At 38.7% G+C, this 27,421-nt stretch overlaps 1 protein-coding gene across 1 annotated transcript in view; it reads left to right on the forward strand.

Moving 5' to 3' along the window:
• The first annotated feature begins 1,133 nt into the window (after window positions 1-1,133).
• The window catches only part of trabd2a (TraB domain containing 2A), a 66,898-nt gene continuing 40,610 nt past the window's right edge, over window positions 1,134-27,421 (forward strand). Inside the window, exons 1-2 of the mRNA XM_042509478.1 lie at window positions 1,134-1,407; window positions 4,831-5,391. Of these exons, the coding sequence (XP_042365412.1) occupies window positions 1,303-1,407; window positions 4,831-5,391 (666 nt within the window). The 5' untranslated portion in view covers window positions 1,134-1,302. The remainder of the gene's footprint in view (window positions 1,408-4,830; window positions 5,392-27,421) is intronic.

A 27,421-nucleotide genomic window follows, 5' to 3' on the forward strand; every position in this document is an offset into this window, starting at 1 on the left:
AACGTATTTTCTTCATAGAGCCTAGAAATCAAGCTTTCTTAGTAAAATGTGGGGCTTCACGAGGTTCACTAAACTAATGATACATATACTTCTCTATATGTATAGGAATATTGAGCATGCTCTTTGGCGAGTGGAAGCCTGATGAAGTCTGCAGATTTTCATAAAAAGTTGGAGTTCTGTTGTCTCCCTGTCTGTGCTCTGAGTAAATGCTGTTATTGCGCTGCTTTCTCATGTTAATGCTTCCAGTTTGTCAGGCATTAACTCATAGGACAATCTATCCACGGGATCTCCACTGGCACCCTCGATTGCCTGCGGGTCTCCTGTAGAGTGACAACAAGAGACCTCATCAGTCTGAAACAGAAAATAACACAAGGTAATGATATTGTAAATCAGAGGTATACAGTCTAGCCTATTATTAATCGGGTTATTTGTTAATATATTGTTACAATATTGGCATTTAGTTATGGCTTTGCGTCATCAGTGGTCTGCGCGCTTCTACACCTTGTTTATTGACATGGAGAAGGTGAATGGAGACTTTACGTGTGGCGGGCGGGGTGGTGTTTAATCAGATTACTGCTCTGTCTGTGTGTGTGTGTGAGAGAGAGAGAGAGAGAGAGAGGTGTGCAAGCAACCCAGGGGGTAGGTAGAGTGGAGCTGCACGACAGAGATGCGCACACACACAAACACGTCAGAGAGAGAGAGAGAGAGAGAGACATAGAGAGAGAGAGAGAGCTGCAGATACAAACAGTGAGGACTTGGCAGACAGACGGAGCAGTGTGTGCAGAAAAGTTTGGGTTTAAAAGTGCAAGTCGTCGGTGCAATTTGCTCATTCACACCAGAACCACCATCACTAACCAAACATCTCGGAAAATAATCACGATTTCTACTCTATTTTGGCTCCAGGTGCATCGACCCGTGCTTAGACCTGTTGCTCCACTCTGCCTCGAAACGCTCAAACTTTTGGATAAACTTTACGCAGACGTTTTGCAAAAGACACCAATGCAGAGAAGGCGGCGTGGAGAGCGCAGTGAGAGGGTGATGTGACCCTGCGTAAACTCCAGTGACCACCTCTCTCGCTCTCAAACACACGTGAAACAGCAGCAGCAGCAGCGCGTCCATGTCCAGGGCTCGAGCCAGCATGACTCTGTCCGGCGGTTTGTCGGATACTTGTCAGCTCGTTTTACGCGACCGCATGGAGCCGGAGCTGCTGTGGAAGTAGGTGCTTCATCCATGCTTTCTGGGGAATAAGTTGCTGCAACACGTTGCGAAGCGAACACGAGCTACACTTTGGAGAGAGCGACGATGCGGGGCACTTTGGGCGCATTCATTCAGTCCTGTGTGATACTGCTAGTCCGGGCAGACCAGTGGAGGCTGAAGGAGTCCTCCAACTGCGAGCTGAACAAGAAAGTAAGTAAAAATAAATGATGAAGTGTTTCAAAAGAAAGTTTACCCATAAAAAATGGGCCTTAAAATGGGCCTTTGACACATTTTGTGTCAGAAAAAGGTCATGTTGCTGTTTGACCGTGCCCATTTTGTACAGATCTATAACTTGGTTGATGATAATAACGGTTTTAATAATTCATTTATGTTATTCATTTTCCATTAATTAATAATTAGTTAATCCATTATTTTTTAGTCTATAAAATGTGGAACAATAGTTTAAAATATTCATTACAAGTCCCCATATCCCAAGGTGTTGTCTTCAAACTGTTTTCATTCTGACCAGCAGTCCAAAACCCAAAGAAATGGAACAAATATTCACAAAATATTGATAATTGATGATAACATTAAAAACTGGTGGCAGAGAATGTTTTTCTGCTTAATAAGTTACACAAGATTAATCAGTTGTCAAAATGATTCATTTTCTGTCAACCAGTTGCCAAATTAACTAATCCTTCCAACAAAAGCATATGTTTTATTTTCACATTTGGTGTCAAACAGTTTCCTGCATTATGGGGGATTTTTGTACACCATTTTTTGCCTTTTGTTTGCATCAATTGATCAAAAAAGCTCCTATGATTTCTCTAATTTTGTCAAAATATAAGTTCTCTGCTACTTTCATTTTTTTATTATTGTGGGTGACAAATGCATATGTTCTACATATTGAGGGGACATATCCCCTGTGTCCGCCTTTAAATGTACATCTGTGTTCCACCACTAGTTTTGTGTACTGACTTTGAGTAACATGCACTGTCCACACAAATGTGTGTATTTGGGAAAATGGCAGCTATTCGGGATTTAGTCATATGGGACATACAATAGAAAAGGACAGAGTGAGATTACTAACCTTTGTTTTATTGATTACCTCTAAATCTGTTTTAACTTGTCAGTCTTCAAACTGAGAATTTCAGGTCAGATCCATCAGAAACAGGAAGGCCAACATGCCGAGCTCACGGTCTGACAATCACTGACATGTGTATTGTTAGTTTGGCACTTGGGTCCTAAGTGGTCTGTTAATAAGTCATTATCAGTCTATTATCAGTCTAATAAACAACCTCTAGCAGACAGAGCTGTGGCTAAGCTGGCTGGTGTCAGACAGGCCCAGTGTTGGTTTATGCAAAATAATTGTCCTGAGTCGTTTTTTTTGTGAATTCACCACTATTCTTTATGTGTGTTTATGGATTTCTCGTTTCCAAATATATGCCTATTTGAAGCCAAAATGTAAAAAAAATAAACAATGACAATTTTGATGATCAAAGATGGCAAACACTCACTGGTTCCAACTTTTCAAATATGAGGAAATCCTGCTTCTCTGTATTTCAAATCACTGTAAAGTGAATGTATTTGGGTCTAAAACTGTTGGTCAAAAAAACAACAACAAGTGATTGACCTATTGATTCCGAAATATTTCAGTCAGTCTCAATTCTTATTTTCGGCAGTATTGATTAGGGGTGTAACAATCCATCAATTTGCATCGATATATCGATTAAATGAGCAACGATCATTTAACATTGAGTGTAAGTGTAAACATAGATCCATATCATCCTCTTTTATATGTGGTCTTATTTTGAAATTCTTTGTCACACAGTGTCAGGTTGATGATGGTGAGCAGCCCAGAGAAATATGATGAGGAGAAGGCAGTTTACTAGAGATGGCAAATTAGAAACTTTGAAACGTTTCAACACTTTAAAATATAAGAAAAGATAAGATGATCCTTTATTAGACCCACAGTGGGCAACTAAGGATAAGCAGCAAAAGAACAATATACTAGTAAAAAAAACAAAACATTTTGAAACATTTCAAAACCTGTTTGCTCAACATTGGCATCCACGGGCAGAAGCTGTTTTGCACAGTGTATTTTAGACTTATTGTAGGAGCTGAGCTTGAAATTAACAAATTAAATAGAAATTCATGCCATATGCATTAACACAACCAAAATCAAAAAATAAAAAAAGGATCTATCTATCTATCTATCTATCTATCTATCTATCTATCTATCTATCTATCTAACTAATGTCGCTCAGTTTAATCAACACACCTCAAACGCCACCATTTCCCATGATCCTTTCGTTCAAAACCCTTTGTCCCGGTTCGACATGATCTCATGACGTTTTGAAACCGGAAGTGACGAAATCTTCCGTGCCGAAATTTCAATCTCTGTTGTTTACGCGGGCCATCATTCACGAGGCCATCTCGACTGTTTACTCGGGAATTAAACATCCGTGTGGAAATGTTTTGTTTTCGGAGAAACTGTGAGTCAACAGGCGGCGCACGTCATATGTAAACAAAAGCCGTACTGAGGAAACACAACATACCTGCGGGGCCACTTCACTGTCTTCTTGCTAACACGTTAGATGGACTTTTTCAACAATGTTGACTGAAAATAACACGCATGTAGACTGAAGGTGGTCCGCGCCGATCTGTCAGGAGGTGCAGGGACTTAAACCCGCGGTGAGTAAGAGGGAGCATAAATAATATTAAACTGGTCAAGTTGTGAGTAGAGAAGGAGTCCGCTAGCCGCTAAGCTAATTTATGTAAAATGCCATAGGCTTATGCTAATAACATTAGCACGTGTATATGTGGGGGAAATGTGACCTACAAACTATGAATCTACGATCCTCGAAAGTTATAATCATTTAGGTTTATGCTTTAGTGAAAGGATCTTGTTGTTAATCCACGTTTTGAGGATGTTGGGAAAAGTTTTAGAAAAAAGATCATGATTTGAATTAAAATTAAAATGCAACAAGCTTTTTCAAACAGAATTAACCAGCTTTAATTATTTCCAGTAATGTTTATGTTGTTTTTATCTTTTCTGGCCAAAAGTAAAGAACAGGGTGGCAGCAACTCCTGTAACCTGACTGTGTTAAATGAGCAGATAATATCGGCCCATGTCGATCGCAGGCCCCTAAATCGAATAGAATGGAAATTGTATCGTGGTTGACTTTATGATATCAGCAAATATCATATAATTGTCCAAAGTACCGCTGTAATATTGTATCATGATGAAACCAGTGATTTACACACCTAGTGTTGATAGACAGGAAGCACCTGCGCTTTCTGGCTCTCTTATTGTAAATGTTAACTACAGTCATTCTAATGTTCTCTGCTACTAACTAGACTAAGAAAAGAAAAGTCTTCTTATAGTCACGTTATAGCCTTGTTTTATTTAACTTTTTTTTCAACTTGTTTGCCCGTAATGTCAATTTTTTGTCACAAAAATGGTATCACATGTGGGTATTGTTTCAAGATATTGTAATAAAATTAGAAATTACAGCAGCCTGACAACTCTTATTCCTCCTTTGATGGTTTGAAGCCATTAATCCAAAAATATTCAACAGATTAATCAATACTGAAAATAATTGTTTATCACGTTTTATTTCCCCTCCCCAGCAAACTGACCTGAACTCCTTCCTGTGGACGATCAAACGGGACCCTCCGTCATATTTCTACGGTACAATCCACGTCCCCTACACGCGCGTTTGGGATTTCATCCCTGAAAACTCCAAGCAGGCCTTCCAGGAGAGCAACATCGTCTACTTTGAGCTGGACCTGACGGACCCTTACACCATCTCAGCCCTGACCAGCTGCCAGCTGCTTCCTCAGGGCGAGAACCTGCAGGATGTCTTACCCAGAGACATCTATCGGAGACTCAAACGTCACCTCGAGTATGTAAAACTCATGATGCCTTCATGGATGACCCCAGATCAGAGGGGGAAGGGACTCTATGCGGACTACCTCTTCAACGCCATCGCTGGGAACTGGGAGAGGAAGCGACCCGTTTGGGTGATGCTGATGGTGAATTCGTTAACGGAGGCAGATATTAAGACGCGAGGGGTGCCAGTGCTGGACTTGTACCTGGCCCAGGAGGCGGAGAGGATGAGGAAGAGGACGGGAGCTGTGGAGAAGGTGGAGGAGCAGTGCCATCCACTCAACGGACTCAACTTCTCCCAGGTGAGTTTGAAACTTTAGTGGTTGGTGCTATTTTCTGCAGAATGATATAAATAATACCCACCGTGTGCTACCAGAGAGGTCTTCCAACAAGTTGGCAGTTCCCAAAAACTAAAAATTTAGTAGCGATGAAGTTTTTTGCCCCTGATCTGAGTCATTTGAGTTTCTGCTTATACTGCAAATATGCACTTCAAGTACTTTTAAACTATTAAAATCAATTCACTGTATGTGCTTGACAGTTTAATTCTGTGCAACGCAAAACAAGAAAACATGTCTGCATCCAAACAGTTCATTAAGGGTTCTTTATTTTATTTTACTTTACAAAATAACAAAGTAAACAAACTAAAAATATTTTTATATGACTCTAATCTCATATCCATTTAATGCATCATTTTTTCTTTCAACAGTATAACAAAGCAAAGAAACTAAAATGTGTCTTTGGAAATTGCTTTCAAATCTACTTTGTGTAGCACTGTAATAAAAGTACGCAATACTAAAAATGAGTAATACAAAATCACATTTCTCTTAGCGTGCTCAGTATAAGTATTTTTGCTCTCAATGCTCACAGTGCTTTAGATTTTTTGTCAAACCTTCCTCTCTCCAGTTGTCGACTCTCTCATCTGCAAACCCGTCAATTAAAATGTTTGTCTTCCTGCACTGACTTTTCACTGTAGTCCAGCTGCAGTCCATCCATTTCCAATGTTGACTTCATTATGTTGTTTTCATGTAACCTCAGGCTACAATTAAAATTTATGGCAGTTCAGAATTTATGTGTAGCTCCAGCTTTAGGTTAGCTTACACATATCTTAATCACTTCCACACAGAAAGGTTAACACATTTTACACTGGGGAGAACAAAGAGCACTGACGTCAGATTGGTGCAACCCCATGGTAGATCCACTGTGTGCTACAGGTGTCAAAAGGTGGCAGCTACTTGTGCAGCTGGTGAGTTTACCCTTCAGACTTTTAGGTTTGTTTCAATAAACTCAATGTCAGATCTACTCTGCTGAAAAGGCTTGACATCAAATGTAAAATGTGTCAGACAAATGGCAAAGACCAGGGACCAGATGTGAAAAAAAATGGATATACTTGTCTTTTCCAACATGTAAACTAGTATTAAGAAAGTAAGAATACACCATGAGAATATGCACATCTTACAAAGACTTCAGACCAGGCATACGCACAGTTTTAGCAGATATAGAGAGGAGATTGAGAAATTAAGACGGGTGACATTGTCATTAGTTTCTTTGCCACTTTTACTAATTGTGTTATAATTTTGCAGTCTGTTTTTTAAGTCAAAATTGATGAAAAGAATGCATATGCACATATATGACTGTGCGCTCACGTACAGTTTTAGTTGTGAATATACAGAGTTTTATCCACCAGATTTTTTTTTTCATTTTTACAACAGAGGCCTTTGGTTTTGTCTTTTCCTCTCTTTCCCATAGCGTAGTTAAGTGGAGAAAGGTGTGGTGTTAATAATCAGCTGTGCAAACATTGAGCCGTGCTCCGCCACGCTCTTTGTTATTAAAGAAAAATGGATCCTAATGACTCAAGTCTGAAAGCGCCAGAAAAAAAGGAACCTTGTTCCCCAAACCGGCACACTTAAGTCCCCTTGTCTGCCTGTCTGTCTGTGCCCCTTGGTGACCCTTTCAGCATTACAAACATCTCTCAAAGGCAGCAGTCACTATGAAATCATGTTGCGTATTATTGAGGAATTTCTGCTAATGTTGGTCAGGAGCTAAGGGGATTACACCTGACCATTTACCCTAACACCCAGAAGCTTAAAGTGTTGTTATTTTAAAGCAGGCCTTGTTGGCCCTTCAGCCTATAAGTCTCGGCTCAAACCACCCAGCAGCACTTTTATTAGCGTTCTCTTGAGTGGAAGATGAAGAACGGGAGAAGTTTATGTCTGGATAAACACATGGAGTATGAGTAAGAGTTTACAATCACAAAGAGTGAAGATTTTATTCCCTGACTGGGATGAGATGATTACATTTAGCTTGTGTTGTTAACACTTCTGCTGAGGAAGCATTTTCACATGAACAGTGAAGTCATTATTTCTTAGATCCTCTCACAGTTGTCTCATTTTTTGAAGATGAAATGTAATTTCTTGTGTTGTTTTAAATCACTAAAAGTGTTGTGGACGAAACTGTTGTCACCAGGAATATTACAGCATTGGCTGTTGGTTTTGTGCTTGTGCAAGTAATGACTGTTCTTTCTTGTAAGCAAAGGCAGGCGATGTTGTTATACTGATCCAAAACCTCTGTCAGATTTGAGGTACAAAGTGTCTGATGTTGACATTTGTGACCAGGGTTTACATAACATTTCCTTCGTTGTTTTTTTTAAAAGATGGATTTATGCTGATGGGAGTAGTTCAGATCCAGTGTAACTTTACGCTAAGTACAGACCATCATTCTTGGGATGCTAAGTTGTATGATATCACAAGAGAAGTTGTATGAGGATATGTTGCACACAGAGAGGTATGAAGATGTCACTCTCTGGTCAGGACACCATTACTCCAGCATATCTTACATAGCAAAAACATGTTTGCTGTGGTAAAGTTGTGGATGTCATATACAGCTCCTCTAACTGTGATGCAGAGTAGATCACATTGAGCAGGATGTGCAGTGGAAATGTCTGCTCCCGAAAAGGAGAAACCTGCTGGGTCTTCCTTCCACTTTCTCAATGTTATCTTTACCATCAACTGTCTCCACAAGCATTGGAAATTTATAGGAGAAAACACAAGCAGTCTATCACATATCTTGATGTTCCCATGTGGTATCTAACACCCCCAAATCCATAATGTGAAATTACTTTTTTCCGAGGGGGCATATGTCAGCTCTGGTGCACCTACAGAGCCTATACATGTAGCCGCCATAGGTACAGCATGGCCACTAACCTAAAAGACGTAGCAGACCATCATGAGTAATTTTTGTAATGGTTGTATTGGTCTCATTCTGAAAGCATTCACAAATAATTTATTTTGACGTTGAGGCATTGGGATTTGTTATTATGGATAGCAGAGAAAGAAAGTGGGTGGCTGAAACTGGGTTTGTCAACAGGGCAATAAAGAGAGAAAAACTTCCCATCATCACAGCTTTCATTGAATTAGGTCCAGAAAATCTCCAGAGGCCTCAACAATGAATTCTAGTGTCCCAGAAACAACCCCTACCCCGACGCTGCACCGGCACAGCACACAGCTTGGCACTCCATAATTTCCACACTCGGTTTCAATCTAATCAACAGCAGCTTGATGGACGCCTCAACCCTGCTGGCTTGAAGCAGCCCGCTTAATATTTCAGTAAACATTTTCTTTCACTGTTTTTGCAGTCTAGTTGAAAAGGGCAATTCCATTTAAAGCCTTTTAGCTCAACTCAAGTGTACGATGTCCAGATAGAGCGCGATGAGTGAGATACACTCCTAGTGAAACAATGCTGCCGCCTCAGACGCCGTTCTTGATGGAAAGTACTGTTTAATGAGGCTACAACTAGAGAAGCATATTTACGGTCTGTAATAGTTTCTGTAATGTTTTCACTGGCCAATTACATCAGGCGTGCTGCAGACTTTAGAAGGCAAATGGAAAATATTTCATGAATTGAAGTAGTGACAGCTTCTCTCTTCGTGCCTTTGTTGAAGACTATGCACAGCTGATTGGATGAACGCACCGCTCATCGGCCAGTTACTGGGCTTTTGTCTGATTTGAAGAATCATGGTTTGCTGTTGTGGAGTTATACCAAAATCTAGTTATGAAGAAGGTTGAGGTGAGAAAAGGCCTTTAAATCATGTTTAATTTTGCCTCAGCAGCACTGTTTGAGTAATTATTGTTGAGATTTGGGAGTTTGGAAGAGGTGGTAACTCACATCACCTGCTGACTTGACCAGGATATTTTTAATTTAACAGAGACATTGGGGAATTTAATCAGCAGAATTGAACCTCCAGCTTGCCAATACAAAGTAATGTCAACCTGATTAAGGCCCACATAGTTTGTGATTATCAAAGTAACTTCATTGAGCTATTTGTCTCTTTTTTTTCCCAAATTGTTTTCTTTTTCCCCACATTGCAACATGCTTCTCTCATTAATTAATTACTGCAAAACAATCAAAAAAAGCACCTACTGAGCTGAAATAGACAAATCCTGATGCATCACATCAATGTGGCGGTTCAGTGTTAAATATGATCGCCCCATTCATTTATTATGTGGCCTTTGGTGTAAGATGTAATCAGACTGTTTTTTTTTAAAGCTTTATAAGCCTAATATTATTTTTCATAAATATGGACTGATTTTCTTTGACATTAGCAGAGGCGCTTTTTATTTCAGGCAGGTCAGGGCTCCTCTACTGCTGCCTCAATCAGTTAGTATGTTTGTGTTATTGAGTGACTTTGGCATTTTTAAGGGGTCAGTTCACCAAAGCCGCACACACAAACAAACCAACTGATGTAAGCAGCGGTAGACCAGCAGCTCCTGTGTTTAGCAAGCCAAAGGACTGTTTTTGTCAATGGAGTCTGGTGGCTTTGATGAGAGTATTGATGGGAACTGAAGCGGTTAACAGCTTCTCTATCAAAATGGTGTGTCTCCTGCAAAGTGAAGTGGTGAAAATATAGTCAGTATAAAATACACTAAGCTCATATTGATTTTTTTTTAGGTTGGACTTTTTTTAGGTGGCTAAAAGACATTTTTCCGCATACCATGTCCACAGCAGTGCATTGCTTAGCTTCTATGTCAGACTTCTGTCTACTTCTCCAAAACAGAGGGTCTGCTGCAGGACATCCACTGTATGTAATGGTTAACTATGATTATGGTTAAGTTCCTCATACAACCCTGCTTTTTTATCTGAATCATCCCTTTAAGTTCTTGCCTCGTGTAGTTCTGTTAAAACACGACATCTGTTAGAATTAGGCTGTAAGATAGCTAAAAGCATTATAAAGATATGGTGCTTTTTTAAAAAAATCTCATCTTACAAGTGATGTGTCCATTTTTGCCTGCCACTATAAATTAAGCCCATTGAGCTCATTATTTTCAAACCACAATGAATTAAACTTTCTATACTCTGATCCCTAATCTGGATAAGCATGACTGCTCTTATTCTTGCGTGGTGCCCCTCGTCTTTTGAAGAGCAGGCTCAGCCTTGCCCATTACACTAAGTGAGCTTGTTGAAGACAACAATGGACGTATGAAGGCCGGCTTTCTCTGTCACTGTTGTTGGAAACCCGCGGGACATTCCACACCTCAGTGGAGCAGACCTGCTAATGAAAGTGTTGTTTCTTTCCTCCCATCACTGGGAGTAATGGTGCATGGAGAGGTGATGAATGCAGGTCTCAGTGTACGACTATGAGAACAGGGGAGGAATGTTTGAAGCCCATTTGGTTCATTCATGATGAGGAGGGAGTTGAGATGCAGACTTAGATCAGTAGAGGAGCCATTAAGGAAGGAAGGCGTGACTCTGACTCCATTAAAGGTATCATGACATTACCTCTTTTTGACAACCTGGTAACTTCAGTTGTGGTGTTTTCTTTTTACTTCTACTGACGTGCTGCAGGGCTCTGACTCTGCTGGGCCAGCAAGATCTACTGTAGTCCAAACAAAACCCATATCTATAACCTGATTTTAACCCAAATATCATATCTTCTTGTCTCTGTTGTTGTGAAATTTTCATACCCAATTTCAGAAACGATGTTCCTCCTTAAACATGGCTTAGCTTGTTGAAACCAGAATTGACAACAGTTTTCTTGTCCTGCATTCAGACGCCTTTTACAAGCTGTTTAACCCCTTGAAACCTGCGCTAATTGGTTTGATTTCTTATGAAAACATGTGAAAAAAAGGCAGCTAGAAACTTGGTAAGAAATGCCCACAAATTGCAAAAAAATAGTGAAATGAACAAGAAATTTACCTGAAAAAATATATTTTTAATGGGGAGAAAGAAATAGGAAAAATGTCCATAAAACAATATTCATAATTTTTATAGTTTATGTTTAAAAGTATGTCAAAAATGTATACATATATTTTTTCGTAATTTTCAGCACTTTTTGGGTCATTTTTAACTCTATTTTAAATTTTATTTTCCTTCTTATTTTCATGTAATCTTTTTTGCAACTTTTTCCTAATTTCTTGCTAATGTGGGGGCCATGTCTTTCTAAGTTGCTCATTGCCTTTTCCCCATGTTTTTCAAATCAATTTGCTCAGGTTTCACAGAGTTAAAGGTCTTTGTACTGCTTCAGTTTACATCGCCCTACAAAAAAATTAATTATTACCAAAAACACTTTCATGATTTAGCTTTTTTTTAACAGATCATCTTAACCCCTTGGTCAAGAAGTATCCTGTGCACACAGGGAGTGAAGTCTGTTCTCAGTTACAACAAGAGGGCAGAGCTCTCTTGGCTTGTGCATTTAAACGCTAACACTGAAAACATCAAAGTAAAGTTTGTTCTTGAACCAACAGATGTGTGGGCAAAATGTCTTGTACTATAAATCTGATCTGAGAGGTTACAAACGAACAGACAGTTCACCCTGCCCCAAGACTCATTGGACAGGACAGACGCTGTCACTAAGTGTGAGCATTCTGAAACTCCCACACCCTGCGCTGCGCTGATCGTAACGGCTGCTGAGTGTGTTGGCTGTGTAGATGTCATGAAAAGTGAAGCTCACCATCTGGGACATTACAAAGGCTGTCCTTATTTTTTAACCCGGCATGGGCAGCGCTTTGGGCATGCTGCCACTGATTTCCAGAGTTTGCCTATGGAAGAAAATCTGTCTCAGTCATCCCAGTAATCAGATTAAACGGTAAAATGAGAGTGATGATAATGTTAATGATGATTATCAGTAGAGTTGGGAAACTTTGGAAATTTTATGATTCCATTTGATTCGATTCTTGGTGTTGTGACTAGATTAAAAATCAATTCTCGACAAATGCCCGACCTCGACTCAGTAAATAGAAAGGGGTGCACTACTTTCAGGGTCTGTTGATACAAAAATGTATCAACAAAATACATCACTTTTGCCATAAAAAAGCTAATTTTTAAGTTCTTACATTCAAATTGCACTGCAACATACCTTTTTTTGAGGATAAATTGCCCAGTAATTATAGCGTGTGCAGGATGTACAACGTCCCTGTGCTGCATTTGCACACCACCGTGCACTTGTGGTTGAGCTCCACTTATTTTCCATCAGCATAACCATTGAAAATATATAAAAATCAATTACTTACATTTGCATATCAGTTTGAGAATCACAAAGGGTAAGATTGTTATGTAAATTCCTTTTCCCACACCAATAATGATAAGGGTGTGAACATGTACACTAATGACAATAAAGTTGAAGGCATCTTAAATGTCCACTATGTAGGATCTACGGGGATATATTTCAGAAATAGAATAAAATAAAATAAGAGAAGAAAACAAAACAAAACAAACAAGCAAAAACCCTGTTTTTGTTACCTTAGAATGAGTCGTTTATAACTATGTTGCACCTCCATATTTCTACAGTAGCCCACAACACACAAACCAAACACTGACTCCAGATAGCACCGTTAGTGTTTTCACGTCACGTCTACTAATGAATAGGTCATTATATTGGGAATGTTTGTCATATCTATAAATATATAGCTACTTAACATATATAAAAAATAATGGAATAAAAAATGGAAACAGGTGGGAAGAGCTAGTCTAACCCTGTTTGTACAGGGCTGTATGTGAGGACCTGTTTCTTCATTGGGTGATTTAGTCACTACACCTCACTAAGAAGTAGTCCCTAACCCACTTTAAAGCCACATTTTGTTGTTTTAACTCTTTTGTACTTCGTTTCCAGGATTTTGCTAAGCTTAACTTACCGTCTGTACATAAAGAAAGAGTAGAATCAATCTTATCTAATTCTTGGCAAGAAAGCAAGTGTGTGTGTGTGTGTAAGGAAGAGAGAGAACATATACTGGCATGATGACAGTATTACACAGCAAAACCCCGGCAGCAAACTTGATTAAATCTCATCTGTCCCACTGGAAAGAACCAATTGTTTCAGCGATCACCAGAGCAGAATGGCCTGCAGTGATAAATTGTATTCGTGTCCTCATGTGGGTCAACACGGCCAAAAAATGACAAGAACACAATAAATCTTAACCTGTGCTAAAATGTATTAAGCTCATTAAGGTGTTTCAAGTGCGGCTTTAATGCTTTGCCAGATGATTGTCTTGGCTTAAAGAATATTAATTCGTTGTTTAGACAAATGATGAATCATGGGGACATTTTTAATAACCGATGAAACAGTTATTCCAGATAAATCATATGATATATTAATAGGAAACATGCAGTGTAATTTCCTATGGAACACCAGAAAAGCAGATGTTTCACCAGTAAGATATATTCACGTGAAAATATGCTGACATATACTTAAACAGTTTTTCTTTGAGGTAAATACACCTGGTAGCTGTTCACTTTTTGCAGTGAAGCTGCAAATTTATACTCACTCATATTGTAGGAAGTGAGTTGTTTATTTTTTCTTTGTCCTCAAATAATTTGCAATTTATACTTCACTCAGCTTTGATCAAAGACTGAACTTTCCATGTTTAGTTGCAGCAAGTTTGTCCAGCGAGTATTTGTTCATGTAATTGCTTGTATCCGTTTATTATTGTTTGCGTCTGTGTGTGTGCACGTGCATTTCTGTACTTGTTTGCAAGAGTTCATGTTCGTGTATGAATGAGCTTTTGTGTATACAGTTCTATGGTTGAATTTCCAACATGTCCTCACAGCTTCCTTTGCATTGCTGGTTTCATGTGGCACTGTGGTGCTTGATTTCCCCCCTACTGTTGACCAAACAGTCCCATATTAGATGTCTGACGTTTCCTTAAACGTTATCTGTCCATCTGTCTGGAAACATGACACTGGAGACAAAGATGCCGAGCTCATCTAGCTTTCAAAACCCCCTTTTTCTAAAAGCTATAGAGACAGAAACTGAAGTATAAGGTTTGTCAACAAGTCATCATGAAGAGATGTAATTGAACAAAGAAGCCCTGCGGGTCATCAGTGTGATTTTTTTGCTGTATGAATGATGGATGGAGATTAATGCCAGTTTAGTGCCAGTGAGTTTCATTGATTGTAAGCAGTGTTTCCCACAGAATGAGTGTTTGTGTGGCAGTTACTCTAAATTTTGAGTTTTTTGTGGGTCCATGAACGCTTTGCAGGTGGAGCTCTGTGTTATACGTTTTTTTTCCTCAACAGCAGTTTGTCACTTGTGGATAACTTGGTAAATAATTGATCTGTCTATCCATTCACAGCTGATAAGATCAGATTGATGGACGAGAGGAGCAGCTGTTTGTAACTGAATGCTAACTTTTTTTTACTTTTTTTTGTTTCACTTTCAATGCGCCTGACGTTCTACTGCTCGGTTTGTGCCCAGAGTACGCTCTGCACTACAAGAATGTGGTTAATGAATAACCTATCGTATATAATTTTTGATAGTGTTCATGATCCAGCTCTAAAAATAGAAAATCTGTTTGTGGCAGCAGATCAATTGTGTTTCAGTTGTAGTGGCCCACCACAAATAAATTGGTCTGGGAAACCCTGATAACATAATTTTCCTTCTTTTTTTCGGGAGATGTTTGTTTCCACTTTTTATATGATCATGAGCAAATCCCCCTCTTTGTTTTTGTCATATCAAGGTAGAGTAATTACAAATTTGATTTTCTATTCCTGCACAAGTTCGCCCTATTTGCAGTGTTTTGTTTTGCAACTGTGTTTGATTGAAAGCGGATCAGATGCAGACGGATGGTTCCAACCATGCGCCAAGAAAAAGAGCTTAGATCCTTGAAAGTATATACAGTAATACACGCCAGTGGAAGGGAGTCTGACTTCTGGTAACTGCTGTGGGCCTTTCCTGGTTGTGTAACGCCGGCTTCTGCAGCTCAAGTAGAGATTTAATAGCTTGTCTCTCTGACTTAACACCAGGTCATGAAACCTTGTGCAAGCTGGAAGAGCCTCGTAACATGAGCATTGCTCTGCAACCAATGTTCAATGCATCAAAACTAATTTAGTGCCTCTGACTTGATACTTATTACCTTCATTTATCAGCATTTTTGCATCAACATGAAAACCTGCATGTTGAGGCCTTTACAGCCACCTGGTAGTAAATGATGTACCTTAACTTTACATTCTTTAGTTGGCCAAATGGGCCCAAGGTCAAGTTGAGCACAGTTCATTACAATCAATTAATCAATGACAGGATCTGCTCCAAAGATTAATGTGTAATAACCAATGAAATAAGTAAAGATAACTCCAAATGCAATTACAGATGAAATAACAGATATTTCTGCCACAGATTTGTTTTAGCATTCAGTTTTCCGCTCACTGTTCCAACATCTGATTGTGAAACCTCACAGAGGGCAAAGAGCCCATGGAAAAACACTGAAACACGTTTGTAATTCTTCTATCTCGCAGTGTGCCTAATTTAAGTAAGAAAAGCTCAGCATCTACAAACACTCTAACTGCGGCCTTCCACATATTTAAAGCTAATGTAAGTTTTACGTAAGAGCAATTAGAGTCATTACGATGCTAATTTCAATTTGTTTGGTGCCCATCATTCCTTCTATTGTTTTGCAAGTTGAGATTTTTGCAGGCCTGAATGTGGCCAGGACCTCAGGCTATGACCAATCAGTGCTGAATTAGCATGTGACTGATAAAATTAGGGAATTCCTTACATGGGCTTTTTTGGGGGGAAAAGAGTTATCATATTAATTCATATGTATTGAAAAAAATACAATAAAAGTTGTGAAATACAAGAGTAAACTCACTGTTTAAGGTTAGCAAATGTCTCCTGTTACATCAAAACACTGCTGACTTCAGTTAACCATTCATTCAAAACACTCATGAAACATCTTGTGTCAGGTTTCCATTGTTTTAACTTGTCTAAACCCAGAAGGCACAACTTACAATGACTGATGATTATTCCTTTTTCCCATGAATTATACAGAATCTCAACATTTTTTGCAGGCTGGAGTACCAATTCATCACCTTCTTGGGGTTTTAATTATCACTTCTTAATCACACATGGTAAACGACATTAGCATTTGCTCGACTAATAGCTGTCAGTAGTTGCTTTCACACATTCAGCATACTTTTGACACTTACTGTTGGCACTTACTCACTTTAGCCAGTAAGAACATGAATTGATATTGTGTGGGGAGACTGGGGGTAATTTTAACAATTTGTGATTTCTGTGTCTTCACTCAAAAACCTCTTGAACTATTTGGGTGTAATTTGTACAGTATCTAGATCTTGTATCTGTGTTCTACTTGTTAATATTCATCAATTTTCACAATTGTTACAATATTAACAACCTTAGAGGTGACATACTACATGCACCCCATATGCAGCGGCAATTGTAACAAGAGATGTAATACGTTCATATAACCAGCAATCTGGTGAAAACCATATGTCATGATTTATTTCCCCCGAATACCCTGATATCGATATTTGAACGATATTGTATGGTTGGCTTTTGGTACTTTCACAAAATATTTACACAATTAGCAACCACAGTGTTTGTAAAATGTGTGTCAAGAAGGATGCCTCATCTTTTAGTGGTATGGGTTTGAATAAAGTAACCTTACCTTATCACAGAGAATGAGCATGAATTTTATGGTTTTGTCTCATTTCTAAATTGTGCAATTTCAGATGTTACAATTGAACCTGGTCTCCCCTAATGTATACTGTATCAGCTGCAGTAGTTTTAAGTCTAACACATAGTCGCATTACCACTAAATTCCCATACTTTTATATATGTGCATGTGTCAAGGGCACCCACTACTTCAATTTAACACATTTTTTAATTTTCTGTAACCATGAATTTGGCTTTAGTGTTTGTGCTATGGATTGGTTACATTGCATTAAAACAATGTGTTGCATATGTGTGAGAAGAAATTCAGTGGCTTCATGAAAAAGGTGCTCTAGGACCTGATAGCTGTCAGATAAGAAGAGAATAATCATCTTCTTTACATGCAGAAACATCAGTAGTGAAACGTTTAATACCTCTGGATACAGTCTAAAGCTAAATGACTCAGACAACTGGGGTCTTACCTTCTCAACTGAGTGACCTTTGAGCAAGCATGCAGTAGTCCACACAAACTTCCATGCATATAGTCAACTTTTAACTACATAAATAGGAAATTATACACCTGAAGCTGACAGCTGTTTTAATATTTTAAATATTGTCAAACTGAATTAAAAATTCAGAAAGGAAACCAAATATGCAAAGTTTTGAAAATGTATTTGAAACTAATTTGAGAATTGATAATCAAAGTCACACACTTTCACAGTAATGAGCATGACTAAACTGACTTTAATTAAAGCGCAAAGAAATGAAAGATAATGATGCTTTTTTAGTTAGGGCTTTAATTTTCAAATGTGCATTAACCTCTCAAAGTTTGACATAAAGTCTTATAAATTGCTACTCGTATGCTTATGCTTTCTCTGTACTGGCCAGGTTTGCGGTGGGTCTGCATTAAATCAAGTCTGTAGAAATGAGCCAAACCTGGCTGGACTTCAGCCGAGCAATATGCGGCCAAAGCTGTCCACAAGCTCCAACACAGAGGATTAATAGTTTCGGCGTCCTCGCGTAGTGTCACCTGGAACTTGTGGAAAGGTTTTGTGCTGTGGCCACTTTTTTGATTTGGGATTAAAATAATTTGTTAGTTGTGACTGCAAAAAGGAGAAAGGATTCTGTGTGTTTGCACAGAAATGTCGAAAGCTGAAATTCTTCGCCTGGTTTGAAGAAGTGACATCCACAGTAAAAATGAAGGTGATCATGAATATACAGATGCTGGTTAAACATATTTAAGCCTATAAAGAGCTGAACTACAGTCAGAAGGCCACATAGTTTTTGAGCGAACCTGACCATAAATCCACTTGTGTCTTTCTGGCTCCAGTCCACATTTTTGGTGGCTTTAGTGGAATTTCACAGGTGAGCACCGCACATGAAGCTTCTGTGAGACTTTGCTGTTCCCCACAGATGTTTTGACTTGACTTTGACTCAGACAAGCAAATATCTTGACCATGCCACATATCTTCACATGCACTGGGAGTAAAATGAAGGAGTTTCTTTCAATTGGGAAAATATTTGAACCAACATTGCAAATTTGCTCCTTGACATTAAGTAGAACTTCTATTTTGTCAAATAAATATTTAGTTACAAGTCATGTATTGCTCTCTCCTTTGTCCTTCCCTTTAGCCAGGTTGGCAAAGAGACATCAAACTGTCCATTGAATCCCAGCCAATCATAGCTTTTAGGACAGCAGGATGTACAAAGGTGATCAGTGAGATAGCAACAGAGACAGATGTCCAGTATCAGTAACAACTATGGAGTTGGAGGGACTGAGGAGAACATCATAAAGGTTGACAAACTATAGTACTCTTTACTTGAGGGTTTCAGGCATCCTGAATGTAGAATTGATTTTTGAGTTGTCCTGCTTGATGCTCATCATTATTTGCCACCTTAAAAAACAGCAGCTGATTTAATAGGAGATTTTAGTATCACGTGGTCTACACACTGTTTCTCTGTGCTGCCAGCTCTAACAGTCTTGTAGCATGTAGATAAGATCTTTCCCTTAGAACGCATTTCATTTTGATTAATAGTTGTTGCTTCTTGGATGACTGACAGATATTGGTCTGAACACAACTGGAAATGTGATGGTCTGTTGCTTAGACGTCTTTTGCCCTTGTAAAGGAGAGAAAGGGAGAGATGTATAAACCTGGCATTGTGTTTTAATCTGTGAAGTTTCCGATGAAACAAGAAGCAGATAATGTTTCTGACTTCTTATGGAGACACATCTATTTCAGTTTTTATATACTCTTTCTGCCTCCCTCCACTCTACATATATGAATACAATTATCGATGATATGGCATTTTTAAAAATGGGAAAAAACACACCAATACCACATAATGGTACATAATCAAAAGCACACAGAAATGTAAACTATTACACGCACATATGCATTTTAAGCATTCGTGTGAGTGTCCACACACGTCAGACAAACACACATAAACATATGTATCAGATTCCTCCCACCACCCAGAGTCAGTTTCACGCTGTGGATAAAGGTTTACAGGGTTGTTTCTACCCTAAGATTGTTTGTGTTTTGGGGGTTTGTCTGAGCTGTGGTAGCTGAGATCATAAAACCTGTGAGAGCTTTACAGCAACGCCACTGTTTGGCTTCCCAGCTCATTTCACCACTTTGTTTCTCTCTGTCTCTCTCTGTGTCTGTCCTTTCTACTTTTGCAAAGGTGTTTACAACCTCTGCGTTACTTTCATAGCTTTGAACACCGTTCTGGACATAAATGCTTTTTAGCCATGCTAGCAGCAATGTTCTATTGATGGCAATGTTTGTCTGTTGATTATTTACTCCAAGGCTTTGGTCAAAATGGAAATAACTCAAAAACTTCTAGATCGATTGCAATGAAATTTTGTACAGGTATTCGTGGTCCTCAGAGTGTCAGCCAGACAGACTTTGGTGATCCCGTAACTCCTCATCCAGCACCACCTCGGTGGGGACATATTTGTTTTTAGTGAAATGTCCAGACAGCTATTGATAGATTGCCATGAACTCTGGTACAGATATTCATGGTCCCCCGAGGATAAACCTACTGATTTTGGTGACCCCTCTGACCTGTCATTTAGTGTATCCCATGAGGTTGACACTTGTTGTTTAGAGAGAGAAATGTCTCAATAACTATTCTGTGTATTGAAATTTGGTTTAGACATTCATGTTCCCCCTGAGGATGAATTATAGCGTATATAATGATTTGAAAGAGCATGCATCAGGCACACAATTCTCTGTGGGACTTAAGGCACTGCCCAGGGTGAAATGCCAGGTTTTCAGTCCCCCTTCTTAACATCAGCATGTTAATATTGTTAATGTTAGTGCATTAGCATGCTGCTGCTGTTAACACATGAAATATGTGTTGTTGTTTTTTTTTTTTAACCATTTTCACAGTTTTTAACCTAATAAAAGGTGTATCAGTCAGTGTTGCTATGCATGAGTCACTTTAGAGACATTGCAGACATGGAATTCGTTTTGATTCATACGAATACTTTGCAGCTGAATCCTTACAGCTGAACTGTGATCTAAAATCAGACACAAACCACTCTCTGTCCTCGTACATCTCACTGTGTCTTTCACTCGCTGTCCTCTTCCCGCAGCACTTCTTCCCCAGATCTAAAATTAGTGGAAATCTTTTTTTTTTAGTGTATCTGGTATCATTTCTGCAGCTTTGACAGTTGTTATTTTGGTCATAACTTCACGTGACAGAAGCGTGCTAATGTGTGTACCATCCTCAGTGAACGCAAAGGGACACTTTTGAAAACTGAACTCCCAATACATTTAGGACGTTTGGATTCTTCTCATATTTTGTTGGCTGTTTATAAGTCTGTGGTTGTGAGGCTGTGGGTCGTGGCAAACGTCTGCACAACAACAACCATCTCTCTCTTCCCTCTGTCTCGCTCCTCCTCTGTCTTTCCATCTTTCCACCTATGCCTCTTTATCACTTCTCTTCTCTTCCCCACAGACTTTTTCCTCTGACTGTCTGTTTCTAAATATTGTCCTGGACTTCTGTTTATTTCTCCCAATCCTTTTGTCTGCTTTATTGATCAGTCTTAAACCACAATAAACAGATGCATTTCTCTGATGGTTTGGATTCTGGTCCGATTTTCCATGACAACAACTTATTTACTCTTATGTGTGAGAGGATTTATGCTGTTGATAGTGTCAAAAGGTTGAGCATCAGTGTTGTGTGTTTAGAACAAGGGAATTAATGCTAGCTGATGGAAAGTGTTTACATGCAAATTAATGTGAACTTGCCTGGCTGTGTGTGCGTGGCCTGTGTGCTTCGTTTTGCCAGCGGTACTTTGGTTCTGAGTTCAAGCCAGTGGTTTAAGGGAATTGCAGATCCTCGTAAATAGCGCTGTGTGGGTTTTTGATTCTCCCTGTCTCCTTCTATCTGACTTGTGCAGAGTCAAAAGTTGGAGATGTATTTCTGGCATGGCTGTCTGCTGTTTTTGTTGTCCAGTGCTGAGAACACGTTGTCTTCACAAACATCCTTTGCAGTAGTACATTTGGTATCTTTAAGCACGAGGGCAGTGTTTCATAAATGAGCTGTATCAAGCTTTCGGCTTTTAGCTAATCCAATGGGGTTTTAAATGTTTTTATTAAACAAAGAAGGAAATCAGCCCATGAAAGAAATTTTATCACTTTACTCTTGAAATTCTGATTTTATTTTTCTTCAGTTGTAGAAATAATTATTAAAATCATGCAAGTTACATTTTTGTATACTATATTTATTTCCAAAACACAAAGAAAACAATTAAACACTTTACTTTTCCATGTTTTCCCCCCATTCTCCCCCTTAATCATTCCCCTCAAGTGCCAGCACCTTACAGTAATGTTAACGCAAGAAATAGACACATAATAAGTAGATAAAATGCAGCAGCATATCATAAAAGCAAAACAACAACAACAAAACCCCCCAAAAACAATAAAAAAAGAAAAGACACAGATAAACATGCGCTGGACTAAAAACAGAGAGTTATGAACAGTGAATAATGAGTTATGAATATTGAGTCTTCAAAATTTCAAAGTATTGTAAAATCAGACCCCAAGTGGATTTGATTTTCTCAGGATGTCACTGTAATTAAAAATTGATTTTCTCAAAAAAAGAAAAAAGAACACGACTTCCCTCGACCACCTAGAAGAATTGGGGGGGGTGAGGTGACTGTCAGTCCATTAGGATTTTTCTACATGCCAAAAGGCTTGAGAAAGCAATTCATTTTTTGTGTCTATTTTTTTTTTAAAGTTTGATCCTTCCGTCCTCATCCTGAATCCCCAAAGATGCATCGGACATGATCACAACAGAAAGATTCACAATGTTATACTAAGCTTCTGCCCTTTACATTCACACGTGTGAATGATTTAATATGAATAAAGTACTCTCCTCCACGAAGGTTGAGGTCGATGGGGTTTAAACAATGTTATGTATGTGACTGTAGTAATGGAGCAGTCAGTAAAGGAAGTCCATTAGTGACCTTGGGAGTCTTGAAGAGGTCAAACTGTTTGACCTCAGAAGAGGCTATGTTTATACGTGTGTGCATTTGTGCTTTATACTGTCATATGATATGAAGCTTGCCAAAAATATTCCCAAAAGTAATGAATATGTGCTTTGGTTTTTATTGTTATTATATTGGTAGCGGGGGGATTGTAATTGATAAAAATTGATTAGTCAACAAAGTGAAACAAAACTTGTAAAGCTCTTTGAATAACACTTCTATAGGATAAGGTGCTATTTAAATAAACTTGCCTTAACATAAGATCATATAAGATACTAATGTGCTGCTCTAAAGACTGTTTGTACTTAAATAAGATAAAGCACTATATAACCCGTGTAATTGTGAGCCTAGAGGTTGTGATCACATGATCCTTGTGCCTTAGTAGGAAGTCAAGTGATGTAGTTAAAGAGCGTGAAAGTCCATTTAGGGAGTTGGTCGAAGTGGTGAACAAACAAGTGGTCAAACAAACACAGGACTTTCAACCAGGAGACATCTGTTTTTGTTCTGGGTGAAACCAAAAGTCAATGTCCAATTATTAATCATAATAACTATATTAAGTCACATCATTCACCTCACCTCAGGTCATGCCATGCTTCGGCACCCTAACCTTAACCTTAACTGTAATTGCGATATTTCCCTATACCTCTCACATAACCAGTAGGGGTGTTAATTTTTGAGGCATCATATGAACAGTTGTATGAGTATACGCTGTCTAAAGACACATGCACTGACTGGACATAACTAATATAGTGACACTGAAGACCATTTGGCAGTTGATGAATCTTAAGTGGTTACAATGTTGCTACTTTTTTCCTGCATGAATGTGTTTTATCTTGATCTTATTTACTTCCCTGTTTGCGTGATAACTCACACACAACGTGGATACTTGGATGGTCAGTGTGTGTCCTCACTAAGTGCTCGCAGCTGAATCTCGGCATGATACAGTGTTGTTCTTGACTCATGCTGTCCTGAAGATTAACAGCGCTCCTTCAGTCGACAGACACGTCACAGAGATTGATGGCTGTTTTCCTTGTGGCTCACTGTGTTTTCAAGACCCACGTGTTGTTTCTTAGTGGACTGATGGGTTGAGTGGCTCCTTGGCTGCTGTGTGAGGTTTTGCATGTGCGTGTCTGTGTGTCCTTGTGTGAAAGAGAAAGAGAGAGAGAGAGAGAGAGAGAGAGAGAGAGAGAGAGGAAAAGGGTGACAGAAAGTCTCTTGAATAGTCTGTGGTCACAAACTCTTCTCTCCTTTGTGGTCAGTGAGTGTCTGATAACAGGTGCAAACATAATGTGTGCAGCATGTGTGGATTTCTTAGCAAATTTTTGCATATTGTTATATACAGTGAAGGGTTGAATTTTGTATGTTCTAAGACAGAGAAGAGTAACTTTTCTTATGTTTATGCTTTTATTTTTAATTGAGAATCAGATGATTTTATTGATGTATCGTAGTATTGTCTGTAACTTTAATTAATTGTTAAGTCCTTAAAATATCAGAAAACTGTTCAAAGAACACAAGGTGACATTTTGAAACTGATTGATTTATACAAAACCTCACATTTTCAGAAATGATCAACAGCAAATTTACACATTTGAGAAGCTGGGACCACCAAACATTTGGCATTTTTGCTTAACAATTAATTGGTTATTAGACCTGTTGACAATTCATTTTCTCTCAGTTGATTGATTGGTTATCCACCAATTCTGAGTGACCCTTTAATTCTGTGAATTTTTATTCATTTGTCATCCAATGTTTTATCACTATAGATGTGAACACATGTTGTGTTGGCATGTGTATGTCAAAGGGTGTGTTGGTTGGGACTTATACAGCTTGTCCAGGGTTTAGAGAAGCAGGATAGAGTGGGGGGTTTGAGAAGTTGACATTTCAATCACCACAATCCCCAGTACACACATACACACACACACACACACACACACACACACACACACACACACACACGAACGTGAACACAGACCTCCAGCCATTTGGTTTGAGGCTGATTCCCTGTGACAGCCTAAATATTTGGCTGCGTCCGGGCACCAAGGTAAGTGCACCCCACAAGAATGTTTTTACAGGGCGCGAGGGAGAGAAAGAGAGAGTGTGTGAATGAGAGAGAAAGAGATAGTGACAGAGAGAGAAAGAGAGAGAGGGAGAGAGAGAGAAGTTTTGGACAGAGATAAAGAGAGAGAAACAGAGAACACACAGAAAGATGGAGAAGAAGCACTGTATTCACAGCTACGTATAAATGTGGTTTGTCTGCTGGCCATCAGTGTGACCTGCGCAGATCAAAGGTTCATTGTAACAGATCTCCCATTTAGCATTTACTGGCAGTAATAGTTGTTAACATTTAGGCTGGCGTACAACACATAATGAAAGTAAATATAGTAAAATACCAGTCTGTTCTCATTCAGTAAGACAGCTTGGTCAGTGGCCACTGGTGTCTGATTCCAATCCACAAGGTACCCTTAAACGTCTGTATGACGTACCACGGTGATGTAGTGCAAAGAGCGGTGGAGGGGCGAACCAAACACAGGACTTTCACTTAGGAGAGCAGGGTGGTATCACCAAACGGTGTATGAATTACACCCGATTTCTTAAGCCAGATCTGTTGTCGTAGAATTAAACAATAGGAATAGCTTAAAATGCGTAGATATGGCATGCAAAATGTCATTTATATTGTTGTGCTATTTATACTTCTTCCAGAGATCAAGGTGAGTTAACATGTGTTTGTGTTCTGTGTTAAACATTTCGTTTTTTTAAAACTAGGTTGCATGGTTAATGTCAAGTGATATGCGTCAGATATGTCACGTAACATTGTTCATAACTGACTTACGTTATGTATTATCTGACATTTTATGGCATGGGAGTTAAAATAATTTCTCTTGCCGTTAGATCTGTCATCTTGTTTAGTCATTTTTCAAGCAAAACAAAATGTCAACCATGGGGTGGTTTAAGCTTCTTAAATGAGTAGAGTTGTTACTTTTTAATCTGATTTTTTTTTTTTTAATCAAATTTGGGTTTCAAAACAAGCAATATGAAGATGTCATTCTGGGCTCTGAGATATGATGAAATTGTTTTCTCACATTTTATAAATTAAAAGATTAATTGAATCATTAGAGAAAATAATTGACTGAGTAATAACAAAATAGTGTCAGCCATTGTACAGCTAAAAATACATTGTCCATTTAAGGAAAAAAAAAGAAAAGCTGCCTAAATATATCCTTCCAATGAAAACCCCCTTTTTCCATGCACATTTTGAAGAGAAAGAAACTTTGTGTGCACACAGACCTCAGCTGTCTGGCTCTGTGAGAGAGCTGTTCATGTCAACATTCATTGATTGAACTGTTCAAGATCAAAAGGAATCGGATATATCAATTATACCAAAGGATGGATTTTCCTTTCAAAAAGAGGGAAAAAAAACAATTTTTCGGTCATCATTATTGTCAAAGACGTAGGCCTCAGGATTTTTCTGTGTGGCCTGGTGATGAAATCATCATCTTTCTTTTTGTCTTTTTCTCCCCCATGTAGGAAACCTAGGCCCTGCATTCCCTTTCTTTTGTCTCATATTTTAAAATTAATAAACTTATCTTCAAAGGTCTTCTTTGAGCTCTGTAGAGGCTGCTGTAATCCAAGTTGATGAAGCATTTAAACACACACACACACACACACACGCTCACAGACAGATGCATGCATGTACATACAAACACACAGAAAAAAGATCTAATCTTGTACAGGTGTATACACACTTACATGCACAGAAACACACACACACGCAGTGAGGAGGTCACAAATGACCCGAGGAATGCAGGGGTCAAATCTTTAAAGACCTGGCTGATAGAGGGGATGTATAGGATCAAAGGAGAGAGAAAGGGAGGGAGAGATGCATGGAAGAAGGGATACGAAGAGAGGGAGGGAGGGAATGTACAGGATCAAAGGAAAGAGGAAGGGAGTGAAATGATGGGAGGATGAATGGGGAAGTCAGAGCGAAGGAGAAAAGTAGGGGAAAATGTGCTTGGGGAAGTTGGAAGGAGAGAAAAGGGGGAGACGGGGGAGGAAAAAGAGGTGGATGCGGAGGGATAGAGGGACAAAGTGTAAAAACAATATAGATAACTCAAACTGACAGGTGTGTACATGTGTGTGTTTAAATGGTGGGTTTTCAGCCAGAAAGTGAAAGCTCACTTGTGCAGTGGTGAAAGATTTATGCATGTGCAGTTTTTTTTTTTTTTTTTTTTTTTTTTTTTTTTTTTTTTTTGTGTGTGTGTTAGAAAGAGAGAGAGAGAGAGGGAGAGAGTGAGTGAATGGGGAATGTCAGTGAATACCTGCTGAATGAAGCTGTGACCATTTGTTGCAGCTGCTGTACCCATTAGCTGCTTTTGACAATCATTTCTTTATAAATGTGGGCACATTTGAAAATAAATACTTTTTCCTCCTTTATGCCTTTTTCCCAGTCCCAGTGGTGGGTAGTACCATGATACATTTAATCTGTTACATGTACTTAAGTAATTATTTTTAACAAATTCTAAAAGTAGATGTTGGGCAAAATACTTTTTATTCTTATTAAGTATATTTGCAGTAAAAATATATGTACTTCTACTCACTGTTACATCCGAATACACACTTATTGCTAATTTTTCTGACATAATTAATTATAAATAATTATTATACTCAGCTGAGCGAGCCTGCTCGACAGTGATTATCTGATAAGAAAATAGAAAACTTAACATGACGGCGACGTCTGACTTCATCATTTATGGAGTCCCATGCAGTTGTTACAACCCTGAGATCTGTCCTAAAACCCTCAATATCAGTCCTAAAAAGTCTGCTGTGTATCTGTTACTTATATGAAAACTTAGTCACTCAATTTCTGGAAGATGACATAAAGGGCAAGTTACTTCATGCAGTTCAAAGAAAACAACGCAGTCAAATAACCAGGTGTTGGTGTGTAAATGTTGGACTACCG

Source organism: Plectropomus leopardus, chromosome 20, assembly GCF_008729295.1.
Source record: "Plectropomus leopardus isolate mb chromosome 20, YSFRI_Pleo_2.0, whole genome shotgun sequence".
Classification (NCBI taxonomy): Eukaryota; Metazoa; Chordata; class Actinopteri; order Perciformes; family Serranidae; genus Plectropomus; species Plectropomus leopardus.